Source organism: Chelonoidis abingdonii, chromosome 4, assembly GCF_003597395.2.
Source record: "Chelonoidis abingdonii isolate Lonesome George chromosome 4, CheloAbing_2.0, whole genome shotgun sequence".
Classification (NCBI taxonomy): domain Eukaryota; kingdom Metazoa; phylum Chordata; order Testudines; family Testudinidae; genus Chelonoidis; species Chelonoidis abingdonii.
In genome coordinates, this window is record NC_133772.1 from 146,375,528 (window position 1) to 146,399,622 (window position 24,095).

At 41.6% G+C, this 24,095-nt stretch overlaps 1 protein-coding gene across 1 annotated transcript in view; it reads right to left on the bottom strand.

Annotated features, from left to right (window-relative positions):
• Positions 1-24,095, bottom strand: part of SYNE2 (spectrin repeat containing nuclear envelope protein 2) — a 280,671-nt gene that overhangs the window by 199,089 nt on the left and 57,487 nt on the right. The window contains exons 13-29 of the mRNA XM_075065745.1: positions 23,426-23,538; positions 22,078-22,234; positions 18,930-19,026; positions 18,228-18,415; positions 17,887-18,051; positions 17,357-17,512; positions 15,914-16,087; positions 13,510-13,668; positions 13,072-13,245; positions 10,609-10,743; positions 10,303-10,458; positions 8,673-8,890; positions 8,314-8,389; positions 7,031-7,146; positions 6,268-6,391; positions 3,921-4,078; positions 2,598-2,745 (exon numbers count right to left, since the gene is read on the bottom strand). Of these exons, the coding sequence (XP_074921846.1) occupies positions 2,598-2,745; positions 3,921-4,078; positions 6,268-6,391; positions 7,031-7,146; positions 8,314-8,389; positions 8,673-8,890; positions 10,303-10,458; positions 10,609-10,743; positions 13,072-13,245; positions 13,510-13,668; positions 15,914-16,087; positions 17,357-17,512; positions 17,887-18,051; positions 18,228-18,415; positions 18,930-19,026; positions 22,078-22,234; positions 23,426-23,538 (2,514 nt within the window). The remainder of the gene's footprint in view (positions 1-2,597; positions 2,746-3,920; positions 4,079-6,267; positions 6,392-7,030; positions 7,147-8,313; positions 8,390-8,672; positions 8,891-10,302; positions 10,459-10,608; positions 10,744-13,071; positions 13,246-13,509; positions 13,669-15,913; positions 16,088-17,356; positions 17,513-17,886; positions 18,052-18,227; positions 18,416-18,929; positions 19,027-22,077; positions 22,235-23,425; positions 23,539-24,095) is intronic.

The window sequence follows — 24,095 nt, forward strand, 5'->3', positions numbered from 1 at the left end:
CCACCCCCCACTGAAAGCAAAGGCGACCAAGAAATCATTTCTGACTCTTTCAATGTCACCCATGTTACTGAATGCTGCCTTGGTAGACGCTGATGCTGCAGCATGTAAGAGCAGTATCCACTCTTCCCCGCCCTGTGGCAGACGGTGCAGTCAGGGACTGTAGCTGTCTTTGTTATTTCAACCCGTGAGTGCCTCTGCCTGGCTTCAGGTTGAGGCTGCGGGGCGCCTGGTACACATAGGAATGATTCGTCGGTTATTCCGTACGTGGTACAGAACGGTCGTAACCTCCTCATCATTAGCAACTGGGGCTGAGCTCCATCAGCCCCCCTTTCCTGTGTAAAGGAAGATTCTGTACTGCCTGACTGTCTAAGCAGCGGGCATGCTGGCTCCTCTCCCCCGCCCGCTTAATGTCCTGCCGACTTCATAGCCACCAGGAGGCTGCATCTCCCTCTTTATTCACTAACAACTCACGTTTCTTATTCCTGCATTCTTTATACTTCATGACACAATGGAGGACCTGCCATTAGCCGAAGGTGGGGAGGGGAAGCAACTAGGTGGAGTTGTTGCAGGGGCACCCCGTGAATGGCAGCAGCTTCATTCTGCCGGACTGACGAGCAGCTGTGCTCACGATCCACTGTTCTCTATCACCACTTCCCATATTCTAGGCAGGACTGACTTTATTTTTAGAAACCATTAAAGGAGGATTGACTCGCGGGCGTCAGTCATTCCCATTTTTGCCTTGCCACCCCCAGCCGACCTCGCCGAGGGGCCCCATATAGCAACAGACATACCAGTATATGACCAGAAACCATCCTCTCATTGCCAATTTACACCGCAGCAGACGGTACCAGAGATGATGCTAATGTCTCTGCTATTATGCAAGCGCAATGATCTGGCTGTGTAGCACCAGGAGTATCGCCTTCTGTCGCGCAATTCGAGTACACATACGGTGACTGTAAAAAAAAAAGCTGAACGGGCTCCATGGTTGCCATGCAGGGCAATCCAGGGAAAAAGAGTGCGAAATGATTGTCTGCCACTGCTTTCCCGGAGGAAGGAATGAGTGACGACATTTCCCAAAACCACCTGCGACAATGATTTTTGCCCCATCAGCCACTGGGCTCTCAACCCAGAATTCTAAGGGGCGGGGGAGACTGCGGGAACTATGGGATAGCTACGGAATAGATACCCACAGTGCAACACTCCGGAAATCGACGCTAGCCTCGGACCATGGACGCACACCGCCGAATTAATGTGCTTAGTGTGGCCACGTGCACTTGACTTTATACAATCTGTTTTATAAAACCAGTTTATGTAAAATCGGAATAATCCCGTAGTGTAGACGTACCCCAAGCAAAACATAGAACTGGAAAAAAAAAATGAGCCCCAGGCCCAGCCGATCAGCTAAAAAGAAGCTGTAATGGCAATTGGCTCTCGGTTGCATTGCGTGCTCTGCAGGTGAGTCCCTCCCGACCCACACAGGGAGTGGGGGAGCGGGAAAGAGCAGCGATTGACAGAGGAAAGGGGAAAGAGGAGTGAACAGGTGTGGGTCCTCAGGAGGAAAGGGTGGGGCAGGGGCAGGGGCAGGACCTCGGGGAAAGAAGCAGGGCAGGAGTGGGGTCTCGGGGAACAAGGTGGTGCAGGGGCAGGGCCTCAGGGGAAAGGGGCAGGGGAGGTTCTGGCACTCCTGCTGGAGTGTCCAGTTTTTATATATTACAAAGTTGGCAGCCCTAGGCAGGGAGTCTTCTACTTTCTCTAAAAGTAAAATGCGGGCGTGCTGAGAAATCCCGCTGCAGAGTCTGTTACTTTGTTACAGTATCATGCACTGAAGAACAAAACAGTAAAACAGAGAGTCCACAGCTTTGGTGGCATGCAGCAGCTACCTCGAGAGCTTGAGACAACTGGTGTCAGTTTCAGAGCCTCGGCAACTGGACTGTATGGTCCCCACTGCCAAGAAGGAAGTCAGACATAGGGTCTGCACCCAGAAGTCCAGTGCCAGAGAGACAGTATCTAAACTCTGCTCAGCCTTAGCAAGCAGAGGCCATGTGGGACCCAAGATACTGCAGCCTGGTGAGTGTCCAGCAGGGGGAACTTCTCTGAGTTGTAATAATAGTCTACAGAAATATTCTGCAATCTGAATTACACCACATAGTAGGTTGACTCTAAGAATCTTTGGGGAGCTGGTTTTGGATGGTAAGATCCACAGAAAAGGCTACTGATCATGCTTGCAGCAGCAGCAGCTTCCGCAGCTCAGAAAGCCTGATACTCAACAGCTAGATTGGGACCAATGCCATTTTGGATGAAAAGAAGACAATTATGAGCAAGGACTATTTGTGACTCCATTTTGAACGGGTACCATTGGTGTACACTTGGGTATGACTGTTGTATAGCAATGTTATTCAGAAAGAAGAAGGCAGCATGTTGTTAAAGGTCAGAAGGGTCAAAAAAACCCTCAGGCTACTGGAAGCTATTCCCAAATCCCTGAGTGAGAAGTCCCATGCAGTTATCCAGCTCTTGCATGTAAAAATGCCTATTTTTGCAGAGTTTCACCTTGTACGCACATTTGAAAACTGAGATGTGGCTTCTGTGTTTTTCCTTACCTTCAGTTCTCCATAAATGAGATCAATATTTGTCAGAGTAAATTGCTGAATGTCCTTTCTGTGGAGTTGATCATCTGAGTCACATACAAGAATGAATTCATTTTCTATTGGCGAAACAACTTCCAAAGCAATCTTTAAAGACTTCATTCTACAAGAAAGGTAAATAAACATGAACAGGAGAAGCTGGGAAGAAAAGATCCTGCACATATTTCAGGGCAAAAAGCATAGTTTTACTGTAAACCAAAAATTAACTATTAGACTTTGGGAGCAATTCACTGATGTCAACAGAAGTTTTACCATAGACTTAAATAGGAGCAGGCCCAGTTCCAAACATTTTAACTCAAAGGTTGAAAAAATTGTACTAGAAAACTTGGGGATACTATAAAGTGGTCTTATAAAGTGGAAGTATTTTTTCACACAACACACTCAGCCTGGGGAACTCCTTGCCAGAGGACGTTGTGAAAGCCAAGACTATAACAGGGTTCAAGAAAGAACTAGATAAGTTCATGGAGGATAGGTCCATCAGTGGCTATTAGCCAGGATGGGCAGGGATGGTGTCCCTAGCCTCTGTTTGCCAGACCCTGGGAATGGGTGACAGAGAATGGATCACTTGATGATTACCTGTTCTGTTTATTCCCTCTGGGCACCTGGCATTGGCCACTGTCAGAAGACAGGATACTGGGCTAGATGGACCTTTGGTCTGACCCAGTATGGCCAGTCTTATGTTCTTATAAAATGGAGATTTGTTTACTATGGTTCTTAGTGCAAGTATCTCTAATTGCCTACGGTATATTAGATGAAGCATATACAGCAGGGGTTCTCAAACTTCATTGCACCGCAACCCCGCTTCTGACAATAAAGTTAGTACATGACCCCTGGGGGTGGGGATCGGAGTCTGAGCCCTGCCACCCTGGGTGAGGGGAAAGGGGGCTGCAGATCAAGCCCTGCTGCTCCGGGTAGAGGGAGAGGGGGCTGCAGCCTGAGCTCCACTGCCCAAGGTGGAGGTGGAGCTTAGGCTTCAGCCCTGGGTCCCAGTAAGTCTAATGCTGGTCCTAGCGACCCCATTAAAATGGGGTTATGACCTACTTTGAGGTCCCGACCCACAGTTTGAGAACCGCTAATATATAGCATAAGATACTCCACAAAAACACATTAAGATCACATTAAGTTTGTGTGTTTAAACTGAAAAATGCCAGGGTTCAAGCAGAACACACAATTATAACTATGCCTTACAATGCAAAATATATACTATACAATACACTCTTTAATTGTATGATGACATACTATTTCTCAAATAACACAAAGTACAATGATATTTTATACCTGGCATTTAGAATAATCTGATGTTCACTCCACTCTCTGTTAAGTCTGTTTTGTGTTTCAGAAATAACAGGCTTCCCTGTGTCATCCATAAGATTTTCTAGTTTAGATGCAATAATTTCAAACTGTGTCCAACAAGAATTAGCTTTACTGTCTATAACCTAAAAGAAAATACATATATTTAATTAATTCAAAAGACATCATATTGTGCAAACAGACTGGTCAATTTTGAAAATTACCTTTAGAAGAGTTATTATAGGAATTGTGAATTTTCCATGTCGGGTGCCTCAGGCTTTTTTGTTGTTTGTTTGTTTTTTGTTTTTTAAGTTTCAGCCATTTTTCAGAACAAGATAAGGGAAAAAATTACATAGTTCTACCTATGTTTACAAAAAATCTTACACCAATTTCACTGAAAAGCTCCAGTGCCTCCATGCTTTGTACCAAGGATTTGAAATTTTACAGGAGGGTCAGATGCGTCTTCTACCATCCCTTTGAAAAGTCACCCAAATTTGGCCAATTTATAATCCTCTGAACTAGCTTGGTTTTCCCATACTCAGCAGAGACGTGTTAGAGTTCAGCACCTAAATTCTCCAAAGATTTTGTCTGCAGTAAGTATGCTTCACATCCTCACAGCTCCTAGATGTGATTGGACTGTGCATGTGCCGTGCTCATAGAGTGACTGAAAATGCTCCAGCCCAGGGTGCAGGGGCTGAATATGATTTTCCCTGCAATTGCTCCTCCTGCTTGCCAGGGGCAAGTGTGGCATCAAGTGGAATTGAGAGCAAGGAAACTCTCCTGTGCTCTTAGTGCCCAGGCATCAGAGAGGAAGAGTAATATTACTCCTGGGGGAATTCTGTGCTACTGTGTGCACACATAATTAATGGGCCATGCATATTTTTAATTTTTTTGCACAGAAAAAAGCTTCTGCTCAAATATTGCTGCAGTTCTGCTGTTTTCCCCACCAGAAGGCGCTGTAGTGGTAGCACAGAGCAGCAGCTCCCAGACAGCTAGGGAAAAGAAAAAGCCTGCCTTTTTTGCAGAGCCTGTCAGGCAAGGTCAGGAGACAGGGGCTATAGTGAGACATACGGCGTGGGCTGTTGAGGGGGAGGGTCAAACAGGGGCTCATTAGAGCTAGTGGGTGAGAACAGACTGGGGCAGGGGCTGAATGGGAGTGGAGGCACAGGGCCACAGGGGGAAGGGAAGTACAGGGCCACACGGTGATGGGGGAGAGCATGCAGAGCTACATAGGGATAGGGGGTGGCTGAATGAGAGCATAGAATCACATGGGGAAAGGGGGCGGAGGTACAGGGACACACAGGGACAGGGGAGGGGGTGCAGGGCCACATGATGGGGGGGAGTGGATGTCTGAGTGGGGGTTGAAGGACACATGGGGACAGGACCAGATGTGCCTGACTGAATGGGAGAGGCTAGGGGTCAGCCAGGGTCTGCATGGGGGAAGCTCCCTAACAATCACTCCCTGCCCTCCCCCGCCAAAAAAACCTGCTCCATACTTTTCCCACCCATACCCAACAACCCTCAAAGTTCATACCCAAGCTCCTTCCCAGCAATTTATTTCCCTCTCCCTCAGCTCCTCCATTACCCCTGACTCCCCCAAGCCTTTGCACTGCTTCTGAGGACACGGGAAATATGGTTCTGTATTGTAGTTTAAATGAATTATTACTCAGAGTTCTGTATTAATATGCCTAGTAAAGAATCTATTTGTCAAAAAACATTTCCTGAATCTTTTTTGTTGTCTGTATTGTTACAGACATACTTTCTGACAGGTATTTTGAAATAAATGACCAAAAATAATTGAAGCTGATGTGATTATATTGTGTTATTTTCACAGAATTTTGCAGAGTTTTAAAATATCGTGCACAGAATTTTTAGTTTTTTGTTGCAAAGTTCCCCCAGGAGTAAAATATGGAGGAGCAATTGACTTTGCAACTTCAATGTTCTTTCAACATAGTTTTTCGTGTGTAGCAAATTTAGAGCATGACAAAATAATGTTTATAATAATTGTTTACAAACAATTCAGATCCTCTAAAACTACAATAGCGCTGGAGTAATTTTGCACACGATGGTCCAAACTCTCCTCTCAGCTACACTGGCACAACTCCACTGCCGTGTAAGGCCTCAATCTCGCAAAGAGCTGAGCCTTCCTATGACTGTTGAATGTCTTCAACTCCCACTGAAGCCAGAAGCAGTTGCGGACATGGATTACTTCTCAGCAGTATGCTCAGTACCTTGAAAAAGAGGGTCTCAAAAGAGAGTAATTTAACACCCTCTTCCTAACATATCATATAAATTGTAGACAAGCAACATATTCTTCAAAATGATTGCTATTTACCTGTAGATCTAGCAGCTTATTCTGAAGGCATGAGGTGTCTTTTATTTCATCAGTAAAAGGAGACTCTACTTCATCTTTGATTCTTTGTAAATGAAGTTCGAGATTACTCCTCTGTGTATCAAAGCTAGGAAAAGATGCAATAGTTCTTAGATAGTATCAACTTTACTTTAATAGAAGACAGGAAAGGAAAAACAATTGGGGATGTGACTTGCTGAACAATTACTTTAATTGAATTTACTTTAATTGCCATTAAAGTAAATTCAGCAATTTGCTCAAGTAATTGGGTTTTTTACCTAAAGTCCAAATGTTACATGAATAAGCATTTGTGTTTAAAATGGAGTAATTGCTCACCTAGTTACCTGATTTGTGTGTGCAAATTCTAATTTCAGGCTCAAACATGGGTTTTGTGTGTGTAAAAACCAAGAATTTCTGGAAATTTGGCCCAGAATGTTTGGCTTCATCATATTCAGGTACATACACACATCCCAAAGCAAAGCTTCCTCTAACTAAGGAAGAGCGAAAAGCAGAAAAATCACTAAATCCGGTAGTTTCCTTGTTATAGAGATCTAATTTACATTTACAGACTACTGTGAGTGACTGTATAGTAAGATAAACAGATAGTTAAACAAAATTTAGAAGAACAAGTAGAGAACAGAATTCAGCATAGCAAAAATAGTCCAGATATATGAAATTCCCAATTTACTTGTAACTTTTTAATATAGTATTATCTCTCAATGTACGTATTTTGCCATTTAAAAATTACCTCTCTAATAAAGTCTCTAAGGGCACATCGCTGTCTTTCTCAAACTTCTTTGTACAGCTTTCACCATTCTGTTTCATGTCTGATTCCAAAATTACATCTGAAGCTGGTCCTGATGCCTAATCAAATATAAAAATCAGTTATGTTGATAACTGCATTACCTTATATCTATGCATTCAACAAAGATCAGAAGACAAACATACACTGCAGAAAGAAACAATCACTTTTTCATGCGAAACATACCCAATTTCTGAAAGAAGCAGCTGTTTATGAACATAAGATACACTTAAACTAGATTATTAAGTAAAATTATAAAATTATGAAATACACCTCTTTCTATGGACTATAAACATGACGCTTGAGCCATCAGAAAAGCAGCAGATTCCATCACTATACAATGGATAGTATTTGTAGCACAGCGTGAGAGAGCTTCCTCATCACAGTAGTGCATACTGCAACCTCAGCTGCCTTAACAGATATTTCCTCTATATCCTCAGCCATTGGTGCTAATACAATGGAGACACAAGCTGAACTCTGTATAGGTCACCAGCATGTTTTTGGATGTCTTGCTGATGAATACTGTGCTGCCTATGTACATCTCAAGTCACATGAATTGTAGTCCTCTTGGACCACACTCTAAACAAGACCTCTTCCTCTATGGCATTCCACTCCCGGTAAACAGTTGTACCCCTCTACATTAGCAATTGTTTAATAAAGCTATACATATTCTTTTAATATTTCCTTAAAGTGAACCCTCCAGCATTTTTCATCTCTATATCCCCTCCTATTTTTGTTCACATCTTTTGGCTACTGAGGGGCCCAAAACTGAATGTAGTATTCTAAGTGTGTTTCCTCCAGTGCTAGAGGCTGAAATTCACCCCATCAAGAAGGGCAATACAGGGACTTGAGTGCTATTTTGAGAACTTAAGTGGGCCTTGAGCTGGCCCTTTGCACAGGAATGACTTCCACTCAGAGAGAGGAACTAGACTGAAAGTTCTCTGAGGCAGAGACTGTCTTTTCAATAAGAATTTGTACATGGTGAGCAAAATGAGGTCCTGAGCTTTGACTGGAGTGCCTGAGTCCCACTGGAATATAGACAGACATAATAATTGCTCTCCGTTTGACCAAGATCCACTCTAGATAAACCAATATTTGCTAATAGTATGTCTTTAGCCATCTGTCTTGGATGGGTTAGACACAACAAATCCTGCATCTTTGCAGGGGGCAGAGTAGATGACCCCTGCCGTCCCTTCTAACTCAATGAGTCTATGATCTGAATTCCATACCTCCTGAGTTGAAAGTATATCAACTGTTTGGGAAGATGTTTCCTTTTCTTCATTCTCAGGAGCAAGTATAGAACCCCTAAGGTTTAAAAGAAATTTCAGCTTAATAATAACAGCAGTAAGAACTAGTGAATACAAAGAAAAAACATGGCAATCATGCAGCATATATCAAAAGACAAAAACAAACACTGTAACTCTGCCAAAGATTAATCTAACATGACATAGACTAGTTCATTAAAATATTTTAAAAGAACAATTACTCGAGAAAATATACTCCAGGTTACAATCCTGCAACAGCAGGAGGATGATCTAGATATCTTAGTTTTATGAAGCTATGATACATTGTCCCGCAAAATATTCACCCTTGTTTAGATGCCTGGCCACCTCCAACGTGGGACAGCAGAGTTACGTAAACATCTGCAGCACATTTTTGAAGTTCTTCTTGCTTTCGTTCACACTCTGCAACTAGTGTCTTTGTTTTTGGGTGAGTTTCTTCTGCAGTCAATCTTTCACACATTGCTTTAAGAACTTGTAGGCAGTTGTTTAGTTCCCCCAGGCTGCGTTCAGGAGAAAAAAAAGCCTAAATGAAGAAACAAACACATGATAAATTACAACAATGTGGTTATTTTCATATTTATTTATTTTCATTGTTATATTTAGTGTTCTTTTGTCATACAAATACACTTTCAACTGAGGCTCTCAAACCACTTTGAAAACATAAATTAACTCTCACAAAATCCCTCTGATGCAGGCAAGTGTTGGCCCCAATTTTACACCTGAGTAAAGGCATAAAAGGGTTAAAGACTAGATTTTTAAAGGTATTCAGGCACTTAACCCCCACTCAAATTACTAAAAGTTAGGTGCCTAAATATTTTTTTAAATCTGGGCCTAAATGATTACCTGATCATATTCTAAGCAGAGCCAAGAACAGAAATCAGGAGTCCTGACTTGCAGACCCCAGCTCTAACCAACAGACTAATACTTCCTCACTTAATATCTTTGCAATGTGAAATTTTCCCTGTCTTACATGGGTCTTTTCTTCTTTATTCCAATTTTAGCTACCAATTCTGCTCCCACTGAAGTCAATAGCAAATCTCCCACTGACTTTAGGGACAGCTGGACTGAGATATTTTCCCAAAATATTCTCTATCACTCTCTCCTCCCTGTAAGAAACAACTACAATGAAAGAAATGACACTCTACTCTCTTGGCCAATATGAGAGGAATAGAATGCATCTGGTATACATGCTTGCTTCTCTTTATGCTTTTATATATAAAATGTGCTGTTTTTCTTCACATAAAAACACCTTGGGTGAAATCCTGACCTAGTTACGGTTAATGGCAAAACTCATATTGACTTTACTGAGGCCAGGAGTTCACACCTAGAATCCCTGTAAGAAATAAATATAGGCAGATCTTGGGGAATACAGTGACGGCCAGGTTCACCTAAGGTGAAAAGAAAATTCAAGAAGAGATGACTGAGAAAGAGACATGAGTAAAAATATTAAATGTAAACCAAAGTTTATTACACACTGTGTGAAATTTACCCCTGGGCAGAGGACTAGCACGGCCTATGAACCAGTAAAGCACCACTTAAGGTTACGTGACTAGTTTGTGTGCAACACAAACAAGGAGTTAAACTGGCGCTTCTGTACAACCATTATGGGTAGAGTCAGCTCTATGGATAGGACCTTAGCCATGCAACTACTGCATTGCATGAGAGCTAAAGTGCACGTCAAGTTTGTTTTTTCAATTATTACATTTTGAGTAATTAAGGATTAAAAATAAAACCACCTGTAAGAGATGATTATAAAGTAAGGTATAAACTGAAAAAACTTAGCATCCTACTGGCAAGGAGGTGACTTTTTGAAAGCCTGTTTCTTGCAATGATGGAACAGTCTGAAGTTAGAAAGAAAGTTAAATGAAAAATGCAGACGGATATACAATACAGTCACCAAGCAAAGAAGTTGAGGATAGTGTTTTTATACAGTACCTCGTGTTCTTTTATAAGTCCCTTGGTTTTACCCACGCTAAGGAGTTTCTTCTCTTTAATTATTTGCTTACTGAGTTTTGAAAAAGTTGCATTAAATTTCCCTATTTCAATTTCCATTATGAACTGAATACATGACATGATTTCACGATGAACTGCCTGCAAAGTACAGAAAGCACTGTCTCAGTGTGATGGTAACAATGGGCTACAAAGCAAATTAAAACCTCTATTCTGTAACAAAAATTTGTTTTTCAAGAGACCAGGCCTGATAAGAAACAGTAACTCATTCTCTTATGTATATTTTCTCACCTCCCATCTTTCACGAACATCTTTGCATCTTTCCTCCACTGCTAACTTTTCATGAGCTGGTGAAATATTTTTCAATTGTTCAGCTGCTTTCAAAAAATTTTCAAGAATTCTTGTGTCCAAAATGCTAAAAGCTTCCTGAAAAACACAAAACAGAATTTATCTTCGCTTATGTAGATCGTAAAACAATTTCATTATCATATCAAAACTATACAATAACAAATGACAAGGTACTTATTATTGGGCTGCAATGGAAAAGGCCAGATTGTCGCAGGCCCTTGTGTGGATGCATAGGCAGGCCAGAGCACAATTGCACTTCTGCACTTCCTGTGCCTGAAAAAGGGCCCAGGACAACTGCAGCCCCTGCATTTCGGAAAGTGCAGGTACAGCTCCCACAACACTTCTTGCAGGAACATTTTGTATCAAGGGGGAGTGGATAAAGTGGATCAGTGGCTATTCTCCCTCCCTATGCCCAGAAAATGATGCACACTTCCTATATGTTATAGGAAGCATGAAAGGGGTCTGTGTCTCTGTGAGTGCACTGGCCCTGAGGGGGTTAAAATCAGCCTAGGGAGGCTGAGCAACAGGCAGTCAAAGGAGGGGCTGCAGGGGAAACAGCCAATTAGGGTGGGGGCTGCAGACAATTAGGGTAGCAGATGGACTAGCCATATAAAAGGAAGCTGCAGACCAGAGGGAGTTAGTCTGCTGAAGGGAGCCCTCGGGAGAAGACTGGCTTCCTAGAGGGTTACAGCAGGACCAGCACCGGGGGAAGGGCAGGTGCTAGCAGGGTCCAGGGAGCGTGGGGGGCTGGATAGGCATGGGAGTGCCAGGTGGCCTGTCAGGAGGTAGGGGTGTGGATAGAGGTGAGGGTAGTCAGAGGACAGAGAGCACGGTGGGTTGGATAGGCATAGGAGTCCCGGGTGGCCTGTCAGGGGGTGGGGATAGGGGTCAGGGTAGTCAGGGGACAGGGAGCAGGGGGGGTTGGATAGGCGTTGGAGTTCTGAGGGGCCTGTCAGGGGGTCGGGGTATGGATAGAGGGCGGGGGGGCAGTCAGGGGACAGAGGGGTTGGATAGAGGGTGGGGTCTCGGGGGTCCTGGAAGTGGGCAATCAGGGAACAAGGAGCAAGGGAGGTTGGATGGGTTGGGGGTTCTGGGAGGGGCAGTCAGGGGGCAGGAAGTGGGAGGGGCAGATAGGGGCGAGGGCACAGCCTTCTCTACCCGCCCCTCCGTACAGTTTCACAACTCCGATGTGGCCCTCGGGCCAAAAAGTTTGCCCATCCATGTAATAAAGGATGAGACCAAAGGCTTTTAACTAGCCAAGAAACACGACTGTGGTTCACAGCTGTACATTCTTGAGTGCTTATAGTTGCCTGGATATGGGAGTGTTGGAGCCATATAAGAAGACAGATAGTATACAGAATAGCTTATATAAACAAGGAGGTTGAATTAGAGTAGCTTTGAGAACTTTCAATTTCCTTTTATATAAATCTCCATCGTAACACCCCCATATGACTATAAACATAATCTAAACTAGGTTTTACTTCCCTTCAAATCATGTCAAAGCTACATGCAAAAAGTTACTTGCATGTCTGATGGCACTTAGTTAATCAGCTTTCAAAGTTTTGATAACGCACTTACAACTAATAGCCAGATGTTTAATAGGGCATTTTTGGAAAAGGAGAGACCTCCTAGCATTAGTAGCATGAAGAAACAAAATTCAGGATATCCTTTCAATGGAAAAAATGACAGACAGCCTTATTTTAAGATCAAGATTTTATAACGTGTAGTTACCATTTGGGGATTTAAACAAAATACACCCAGATAATGATAACAAAAAAATCCAGGTTGTGAGTAAGATTTCTTAATACTTCCACAGAAAGTTCAGGTACGTTAGTAACGATAAAATAAAAAGTTTTAAACGAAAGTTGTAAGAGCTGCCAAGAAATATGTGCTCTTTTCCACATCAGTGTAAAATAGAGGTCCCCAGACTGTGGGGTGCATCCACCTATGGGGGCACAGAGGAATGTTTGGGGGGGCATGCTGGGGGCAAGGAGGGAGTGTCACCCAGCCCCACTGCACTTCCAGCTCTGCTCTGGCCCCACCTCCAACCCTGGTGCCAGCTCCTGGTCCCATGCCCAACCCATCCCCAGCCCCTGACCGTGGCTCCACACCTGGCCCCGGCCTCTGGCTGCAGCTCTATTCCCAGACCCAGCCCTGCCCTCAGCTGCGGCCCCTGCCTCAGCCCCCTTACCCATGTCTGCGTTTGCCCACCCTAGGAACTGCAGCCACACTCCCGGCCTCAGCTCGGAGTGGGGGCACACGGGAAAGGGAGGGATGACCCTGAAAAATTTGGGGACCACTTGTGTAAGATGATTTTTTTAGTCATAAAATCTCACTATGAAATAATGTGCTCTGACAGTCAAAAGCTTCATATGACACAGGCAGGAAGTAAATATTTGAACCTACCTCATTTTTTGAAATGTGCTTATCAGGGCTCACTTTTTGGCTGATAAGTTGCATAGCTTTTAAAATAGATGTTTCAAGCTGCTTCTGGGATTTTTCAAAATGGATCATGACCTCCTTTTTTGACAGAGTCTCTTCAGATTTGGGTGACACAAGGTCTAGGTTATTCATGGCAGCCTAGGAAGAAAGACAATTTTGAGAGTGTGCATGAGTATCGTTAAAACAATTAAAATATTATTTTTTAACATGACTCGAATTTCTGAGCTTTGGATATTAATTTTGAAATCTTTTCTCCTTTTGTGCCTGACACGAGAAGAGTCGCTCAAATATTTTAAAAATATTTATATTTTACATGGACCCTAAAAGACGTTTTTCTAACCATTTAATACTACAGATAAGGATATCTATGTACTGAATATGATAGTGATAGGGAACAGAGACCTGGAGTCTCTCTCTGACTTCTTTAATTCGTGTCTGTAGCTCAGCTGTCTCAAAATCCGGGAGGGACACCTGGCTTGAAATATTATGTGTCAAAACTTGCAAGATATCTTCTGCTGCAGCAACTTGTTCTTGGCACAAGGTCCTTCTGGCAATTAGGATCTGTGCAGATGAAACACAACAGAAGTCTTCAATATTAAATATTATTATTTATATCGTTTAACTTTAGGAACTGAATTGAAAGGCAAGGATTGACTGAAAAGTAGGTAATATTTGGTTACATATGGACCATGCTTTGCAATTACAGGTCATTATCTTGTAGTCCAAAGTATCAATATCTGAGTGGGGAAGAGTTTGGCACCAACCAAAATAGAAAGCAGAGAAAACAAGTTGTCAAGCCATCTAATTCCATTGTGATGGGGTGTCCACCCCACACAAGACCTAAAGAGATTAAGGGGCTAGGTAGGCCAATTAACTGTCCAGGCTGCACATGAAAGAAGAGCCAGGGAGCAGGGATTAATTAGAGGAGGCTCAGCTGGATGGGAACAGGAGGCAACTGTGTAAAGCCCAGGAGCTGAGAGCAGCTGGAGGCTCAGGGAAGTAGTCTGTAGTCATTCCCTAGGGGAAGAGAGTTGTGCAGCTGGCAACCCCAGAGTGTGGGGAAAGCCAGACGACAGCGAAGACACAGGGAAAAAGCAGCAAGGCAGACCTTGGCTGCTGAAGAGAGGGCCCCTGAGCTGGAACCTGGGGTAGAGGTCAGGTCTGGGTTCCCCTACCAGCCACTGGGGAAGTGGAGATCAGACTGCCTGGGATAGTTCATGCTGAAAGACTTCGATACCCCAGAAGGTGACAACCATAGTGACTTGCCTGGAGGTTCAAGTCACGAAGAGGAAGCTGCAGCTCCTGGAGCAACAGGATCCACAGGGTGGAAAGAACGTCAGAGGAGGGCACAGCACCCGGAAGAAGCTAATCCCTAAAGTGGCCAGGAGGAGACGCCCTAGCAGTGAGTGGATCCTGTGACATCCATAGGCATATTTGACTTGTATTTAACTTCTGTGATTGTACTTGCTATCACTATGTTATATGTTACTTTAAAATAGAAGGTTGGGCAAAGAAATCTATCTTTAAAATATGCTTGTATACATACAACCTAGTAATTGAACATACAAAGCACAAATTTGCACGTGCATTGTCTGATCATGAAAATGTGTACACACAGCAGTAACTGTATCATGTGAATAGTCCCACTGAAGTAAACACAGTTACTCGTGTGTATATTTGCTAGCAGAACAGAGCCCCAAATGTGCACTCCGCTGTTTAGAAAACATGCTTGGATATTTTGAAAGCACAGCTTACACCACTGGGTTTGGATATTTATCACTGTGTGTCTTTATGAGAGCTCTTCTAATCTATGAACATTCATCTAATTTTCAAACTATCCATTATCATTCCTCTGATCTATGCTTTATTAAAAATTTCTCTCTATTATGTATTGCAAGTGAAGCAAGGACTTGATCTTGTATACTCATGGGGGACATTACGCTACAATCTTATTGAAACACAACTCACAGAAATTTAAGAGCATTTTTTGTCACTCTCACATTTTTAACAAGCAAATGTCACACTGAGAATGGGATTTAGTTTATACACATGCACACACATTCTGAAAATGCATGTACATTCTTTTAACATGCCCATACCTCCTAATACTGTAGACTTTACCCAGAGCAAGAGTGTACATCCCTGAGTAAAATAACCCTGAGACTAAAAACAAAGATCTTTGAAACTACACTGAGGACTCCTTCCCTCTTTACAGAATGGATGTTTGAATCAATTCCCCACAGGGTCAGATGCACAAAGTACACAGCAGGCAGCTGATTCACACCCCTGCCAGAGCTCTACAGGTCCCCTTTCCAGCCAAGGAGGACTGATGGAATAAAGTGCTTCCTCCCCAGGGAATAAATGCATTGCCTCTGCAGTAAATATTATCACCAGCATTCCTCACACTCTCACTGCATTAATTTCCAAGGTATTAGTCAGGGAGTTTGCTGGATTACTTAGGGGGCGGGAGCACCTTTTATCACACAACTGTAACCAGTTGAAGAATGGGACTGAGATCTTTCTTTAGGCTGTGATTGTAATCTGGGAGTGACGATGTTTGGGGGGGAAAAGCAGTTACCATGATGGGATACTCAGGACTCTGACGGGAGCCATCCTTAAAAATAATGTTAGACGACTAACCTAGCCCTAGTAATACTGCAGCACCTCCTCCCCTTACTTAGCCATTTAATAATACAAAATTAGTCGTCATTCCTGCTTCATTTAACACAAGCCATTGAATTCACAACTCAGGTCTGAGAATCTGATGAATGGGTAGATATTTTAAACTTTAGATTTGCATTTCTACCTGTAAAGATTGTTCTGTTGAGCTTCGCACGCATCCTTCACGTTTGATCGTCTCAAAGAGGCATTCTGTTTCTGTGGCCCAGTTTTCTACTCCTTTGAGAAGCTCTTCAATTTTCTCCACTCTGGGCAGAAGCTCAGTGGCCTCTTCAGTTACATCTGCATTCTTTTCGCTAAGCTGAGAACACGGAACACTTAGACTCTTAGCAAAGTTGGTATTTGTAAAATGCTCAGAATTTCTTCCTTCCCCCCCCCCCCCTCACTTCCAGCCTTACCCAGCTTATGGGCCACTTTCTGGCTTTCGCTCTGTGACCCAAGAACTTCTTAATACCAACTGACAAGGTAGCGCAATTGGGTTACAGAGATCTCCTAATTCTGGTATACGCATTCTGATTCACCAAAGAATGACATGTGAGGTCTCAAATGAAAGGTGGTGTCACTCTGGTCATCAATATCACTGTGAAATGTATGTACAAGTGTCGTGTAAAAACTGAAAACATGTTCTTAAAGTCTGTATCAAGGTACTAGTCACCAGAAAAGGTGAAAAACAGTTTTTCTGTCAGACAAGCTACCTGTTTACATGTAAATTGAGTATTTTCTTGTTCAGAGTGGATCCCCTCACCAGTCTGAACTGAATGCAAATGAAGGATTGTAAGAAAGAACTTTAGAAAGAATCTAACAGGAAAAAAAACGGAGCGGGAGAAGAGAATCTTATCTTGAGTGTGGGAAAGCACATTTCCCTCATGAAAGAGGGGTCTCAACCAGGCTTGGCTGAGAATTCTGGAGAGAAGTTTGATTCAGATACTCTCTTGTCTAAAGAAGAGTAATTTGTCAGTTAAGTATAGACTCTAGAAAGAATGTTATGATTTTGTTTAATATGTACCCATTTGTTTCCAATAGTCTTACTCACTATTACTTGAATCTCTATTCTGTGATAAACTTATTCTTGTTTTCACTATAATTATACCTAAGTGCTGTGGTGATAAGCAAAGTGCTGGTCCTGACTTGAATCTTACAGGCCGGTGAGTTCTGTTCCTGTGGGACTAGCAGGCCTGTAATTCTGTAAGTCTTCTGGGGAACAGAGACAGAACACTGCAGAGAAGTCTGAGTACTCAGGGGTTACTGTGTGCCTATCGCTACCCTGCACAGTGAGAGCGAGGCCTGTGGACACCTGGAAGGCCGTGCTTGTACTGCCACATACCGTTTCAGGGAGCTGATCTATAGCAGGCAGAGACAAGACTACTTCTCACTAAGAGGAGATAGTGGTGAGGTGCCTCACCACCCTGGGTACCCCTGGGACCATCACATACACCCGCAGGACCACAGGTGGAAGCTGAGACTGAAGTGGCAATGCAGTGCCCAAAAAAGTGGGGCTGTATATTTAATAGATGAAACTACCCAAATTTAACTGCTGATATTTGGAATAGAATATAGGAGAACTCTTTACCTCTGCATTCTGAATGTGTTTCTTACTAGCCTCTGTTGATATATCTGCTGTAACACTGAGTGCATTTGGCACTGCCTCAGCAGGAGTCTGAGAATTTCCATTACTGTCAACAACTGACTTCTTTTGCTCTTCTTGCATTCTCAGTAACCTCATCTCCTGTGAAAATGTTGCATAGCATTTTATACTATCATTTATTGGCACAACAGTATCATTAATAAATACACTTTTTCTGGGCTCCTCCAGAAAACTGAAACAAGGGGCGCTCATAGTCTCAGCCATATACACCATTGCATTCAGTGCTAACAGAGTTCTAAAGGACTTTTACACAAAGAGGCAGTGAGAGTTACAGCTGGGAACCTGTGTGTATTGCCTGCTTTACCTGCTCCAAAATGGAGAACACTGAATTGTATGAAAGATTATTGATCTGTAAATAACAATTGATAATTATACCGTTAAAAATACAGCTGTGCTTTTGACATCTACATAACAAAATGATCACATGAAAGGAAAACGGAGCTGTGGTTACTTACAAACTGTGTTCTCTTTATAAATTTAGCCCATCTTGTGTTCAGTTTTTTCAGTTCTTTAGAAATATCTGATCCCACTCGCTCATTGCTGACTTCAATTAAGAAGTTTCCAGCTTCATTTAAGGAACCATGCACTGAGTTCCAGTCTGCCAGTATCTCAGTGGGGACCTATAGAGATGCATCGAAAGGATTAAAGACCACACCATGCAGTTCTCTAATATATTTCCCAAAACAATAATAATAATTTGTACTTATAGTGCTTGTCATCCATAGACTTCAAAGTGCTTTAAAAAGGTGAGCAAGGATCTTTATGCTTAATCACAAAGAGACAGTCAATCAAATACCTTTTTAGGATGTCCTTTTCGTTTTTCGTCCAACCATGTTTTCAGTAAATGAATGTTCTCCATGTAAGTAGCCCAAGAACGTAGAACTTTTTGTAGGACAGTGTTTACATTGTAAATATATTCTTTGCACATAGAAATCTTAGAGTCTACCATCTTAAATAGTTTACAAGTGTCTGGAGGATCACCAACTAGAATATTAAATACATGATAAAACAAATGTTAGAAATAGACACTGATTCACATTAATAATTTCAAAATAATACTAAGCATATTTCTTAATTGCTTGGAAACTGCCAAAATAGAGAAGTGAATCCTTCCTCCTTTGGCTGCTGAAGTGGAATATCATTAACTGTTTGGAAAAAACATAAACCAACTAAACAAAACCAATATTCTGCAGAAAATAAAAGAGGGGTAGCCGTGTTAGTCTGTATCCACAAAAACAAAGAGTCTGGTGGCACCTTAAAGACTAACCGATTTATTTGGGCCTAAGCTTTTGTGGGTAAAAAACCCACGTCTTCAGATGCATGGAAGGTTTTTTACCCACGAAAGGTTAGGCCCAAATAAATCGGTTAGTCTTTAAGGTGCCACTGGACTCCTCATTGTTTTTTTAGAAAATAGAAGTATCAGGAATTCAAAATATTAATAATGATCAGCTTAAAGCACAACTCTTATTAAAGTATTATGTTATTTGCATGCACTTACCTAAGACATTCGTGCTTATGTTCTTGTTTTTCATGTCTTCACATATATGAAAAGCAGTTTCTAGCTGAGATGTGACTCCCCTTTCTTCAATAAAATCCTGCCCAAAGTTAAAGGGAATTGAGAAGGGTAATACTGACTGACATAAAAAAATATAGAAAATTCAGTTTGTGATCAATTAGAACATGAACTGAGAAGATACAGGCCAAACATAAACAGAGCAAAATCAAATTACTTCCACTGCATTCCATCCCCCAACCTTTGTTTGAATTATGCCTATTATAGGGCCTGATCTTGCAAATTGTTACTTCTGTGAGTAATCCTACCTCTTACATTGAGGGTTTCTCTACACAAACACTTAAGGTATGTCTACACTAGAAGCGCTGCTGTAGTGTAGACAGTTACTACAGTGATGGAGGGGGTTCTTCCATCACTGCAGTAAATCTGAGAGGCAGGAGTTAGGTCAATGGAAGAATTCTTCCATTGACCTAGCACTGCCTACACTGGGACTTAGGTTGGCCTAACTAAGTATCATAAGGTGTGAATTTTTCACACCCCTGAGTGACATAGCGAGGTTGACCTAACTGTCTACTTTAGGCATAGGCCAGCCCTTAATTCACAGCAAGCTGGGGCATGAATCTACCCCACACCCACCTGCCATGGAATAACTGTTTGTGTGGACCCTAAAGAAGCAAATTAACAGTTCATTGACAAGCGCTGATCAAGTCCCATTTCAAAGAGGATTAGATCAAAGCGCATTAATAAACAGTTAATGCATATCACCAGAGTCCACACAGTTAGACCACAGCAGGCTAGTGCAGGGTAGGTTCACACCCCAGTTTATTGTGAAGAATTGTTCATGTAGACAGACCCTGAGGCCATTGACTCAAAGAGACCACAGTACTTGCCTGAGTCAGGATTAGTCATTTCAGAATTAAGTTCTTAGATCATAAACTCCTTGGGGAAGGAGTTTGTTTCCGATAAGCCTGTAAAGTGCCATGGGCACCTATGGCACTACAGAATTAATACACAGGACTTCTGGTTTGGGGGATTTATTAAGTTCATTTTTTAGGATTTGCTTTTTGCAATTTTTGAATTGTATGTAGCTGTCCAAAAATCAAGGGGTTTCACAACTTTGTTACTATATAGTATATGTTCCCTAGTGCACTTTAACACAGTACTGTTTCAAACAGCACTACATTTATGCACACTAGGGAACCTTTACTGTGCACCAGCAGGGTCAGCATGGTCCAATTCATGAGCAACACTTAGAGTACTTTAGAAATCACATCCCCTCAGTCTGCATTAATGCTCTGTATAGACAATCTCTTAAATACAAGAAACAATTTCCGGTGTTTTTCTAGTGTTTATTGGATAAACATGATTTTTTTTATATCAGGTATGCTTTATTGCTGTTTATCAGTTAAAACCAAAAATCAAAAGCCCAATAATACATTATAATAACAAACCTGTGTTAACAATACACCAAAGGGCCAGATGAAACTGGCAAAATCCAAGAAATTCAGAGTAAAGGCTAAATTTCAATTTTCAATCTACGTTATGGGTTATTGTTGCTGATGTCCTCAAGAACAGTGTGATTTTACACAAGATGTTGCCCCATCCTGCAGTTCTAATGCAGGCAAAATTCTTCCTGATTCTAACTGGAGAATTGCCTGTCTAAGGACTGTAATGTTGAGCCCCATATGTGCTGTAATAACCAGTTACAAAATGGGAGGTAAGCACAAAATGTAATCAGACAGGTCAACTCATCCGCAACGAGGACCATAAGGATATGTGCACATTGGGGAGGAGGAGAAAGAAGGACTGCTGAGTATTACCCTCTGGGAGTAGCAGGAGGTGGCAGATGGCTTCTACATTTAGAGTCCTGCTGCTGCAGAATTGTGACAGGAGGTGCACCAAACCACCTGCTGTTCTGCGTGAAATATTTGTGAATTTGAGGCAGGGAGTGGGCTGATATTGCTGGCCCTCGTATACTACAGGAGGAAAGGAGACTAGTCAACTGTCCCCGAAGACAATGACAGAAGAGAGGAGGTCACAGACAATCACATCATCAGAAGAGAGAGAGAGAGAGAAATGGGGGAGAAGGGGGAGTAATCAGGGCCTGTCATGGAGAAGTATCTTGGCTCATAGCTTTTGCTCAAAATCCTGCAAAAACTCATCACTTTCATAGGATTTGGACTCACAATCAAATGAAACTCAGTGGTTTGGGCTGAGTTTTGGAGTTCTTGGGTTCAGATGAAATTGAAACTTAAGAGTGAAATCACTCTCACTGGATCCAACAGAAAAAAAAAAGCCTCACTGAATCCAGGGCAGAGCCAAACCAGTGTGTTTTATGAAACTCTGGGAAACTGTAACCAGAAAAGAGATACTGAAAAAGAAATGGAGGGAGGAAAGAAATGCAGCATACGATGTATTATTGTAAACATTATCCATACAGGCAGAGTCCATTTTAGTGTAAGATGATGATCACAATCACATGATGTAAGATGACGAGTAAGATGATGATCACATGGTCACATTTAGCACAGTATGCATGTGCTCTTTTGTTTCAATGAGCAAAATTAACCAGCTTCAGAAAGGGGGTTAGTCCTTCATCACTCTATATGTTTCTCCTTGCTGTACAGTGACAAACTGCTAGGTGGTCATAAATAACATTTTCATTCCATAGTTGTTTGTAGTGTTGTTATAGCATGTTGGTTCCAGATATGCGAGAGGCAAGGTAAGCAAGGTGATGGCTTTTATTGGACCAACTTCAGTTGGTGGAAGAAGGTACAAGCTTTAGAGCTACACAGAGCTCTGTACCTTTCCACCAGTAGAGGTTGGTTCAATAAAAGATATTACTTCACCTACCTTGTCTCACCTTTATTCCAGTCTGAAGTGTATTTTAGCTATATGAGGCATACACATATCTACAGTAAAATGAGAAGATGAATATGGTGATAGCAAGGCCTGTAATAAAGATACACGTTCAACCTGAAACCCAACTTTCTTTGCATAAATCTCAAATTGCCTCCAGCTACGAGAGTCCATGCTGGATGGAGTTAGATCTAAGGCTGTATCCAAGAGGGCAACTACCACCAGTTTAAATTGGAGATCAGTTGCCCAAAATATAAACTATCTTTAAGCTTACATGCCAATCTCTCAGCAGTAACTCCACAGATTCCTTAGTCCCATATTTGATATCCCTGATATTTAACTTTAATGTCACTTCATCCAAGATAGCTGAGCACAGGCAGAAGTGGTATTCTAGAAGCATGCTGAAGTTTGTAGACTGGATATTGCCGAATCTGGAAAACAGTAGAGTTTTGGAATTAAACTGGACATAATGAGCCATTCATTTACAGAGAGAAACCTCTAACCTAAAAATTACCTGAATTCTAGATATATGCAAACAGTCCCTACTGTTGAAGAGGAAATAAATTCTAAAATATTTAGAGTTAATTATTTAAGTGAATAATGATTTTGGCACCTTAATTTTTGGATGTCCAATTTAAGAAACCTTAAAAACGGCTGATTTTCAGAAAGTGCCGCGCATTCACTGTCTGAAAATCAGGCCCTTGAAAGGTGTCTCTAGTTCAGAACACAAAATCACTGATCACTTTAAAAAATGTAGGCTTTAAGTTGCATGATGATACCCTGATCAGCATAACTGAGATGGAACAAAAACAAATTAAAAATGTTTCAGAAATTACACAAGTTCAATATAATGGTTAATTTTTAATGAGAAGATTAAAACTAATATTCCCCTACTAACTCATATTCCGTTTTACTTGGAACAGTCTCACAATCCTCATAAACCAAACCACCTCTTCCTTCCTCCAAAACCTACATCAAAACACATTTTTTTCACAAAGGTTTTCAAAACTGACCTCTGCAAAATCCTTACTCCAGTTTAAAGTCATAGCAATGCCGATCTTACTACTAGCATGTGGCTGATCTGCTTTGCCTGTGTTTGTACTAGACAGTAACAAACCCCTTGAGGTAGGACCATGTTTCTGGATATGTTTGTAGAACACAAAGCACAGTGATGGTGCTCAACAAATAATAAAACCAGAGATGGCAGAATGATGCAGTCCAGTTTTGAGCTACGAGCTGACTTTGTCAACTGAGCCTTAAATTCCAGAACTCTTTAGCAGATTCAAAATTTTAATTATTTAATAATACTTTGTACTTATAGTGCTTTCATCCGCAGATCTGCACATGATTTTAAAAGATGGGTAAGTATCATTATCCTTATTTTACAGATGGGGAAACAGGCACAGAGAAGTGATAGGACAAGATCATGCAGCAAGTCAGTTGCAGAACTGGGAACAGACCATTTATGCTTGTGCCATCTAAGTGCACAACAACTGAACACAGAAAACAAGTAATTGGAGTCCTTTTCCATAATGGTGCTAAGCTTGCTAAAAATAATAATTTAACTTAATATGAATGTAGTCAACTCAGGTGCCCAACAGGGTAAATCTGAGAATTGCAACCTTCTTTTCATGTCATCTAGCTTCTCAGTTGGTACCAGTGGCATATCCTTCTCATCTTTATTCTCAAAGGATTGAAGGCTGACCAAGTGACAGTCAAAATAATCCATCAAGCCCTGGAAAAAATATTATAATTAAGATATTTCACTGCTAAGTATTGTATTTGGGAATACGCAATCCACTCCCATATTACAGCGGGAGCTATTAAGAAAACACATTTACCACAGGATCTCACTACAGTTTTTATTCAGTACAGTATAAATGCATTTACATTACCCTCAGATGTGAGTATTTACCATAGCATAGTAAAAACCTCACCATTATATATATATAATATTGCATTAAGTCAATACTACCAGTGTTTGTTTACTTTTAAAGACACCCTTTCCACATACTGTAGTGCAATATTACATCTTTTCAAAGTATGAAGCTCTTCCCTTGCCACGTTAGCTTGACAGCAAGACCTTGTAAATAAATATCATCAGTTAATTGTATAATACTGTAAAATCACTATTTAAAAAAACATTTATCGCATTGATAATATATTAACGTTTTGATGGCAAAGTTGGAATTTTTGCTGCAAATCTAATGGGAACATATCACAGGTGCCAGTTGCCAAAAGCAACAAATTGAACATACGAAGTACCCGCATAGAAAACCTCAGAGTACTGCA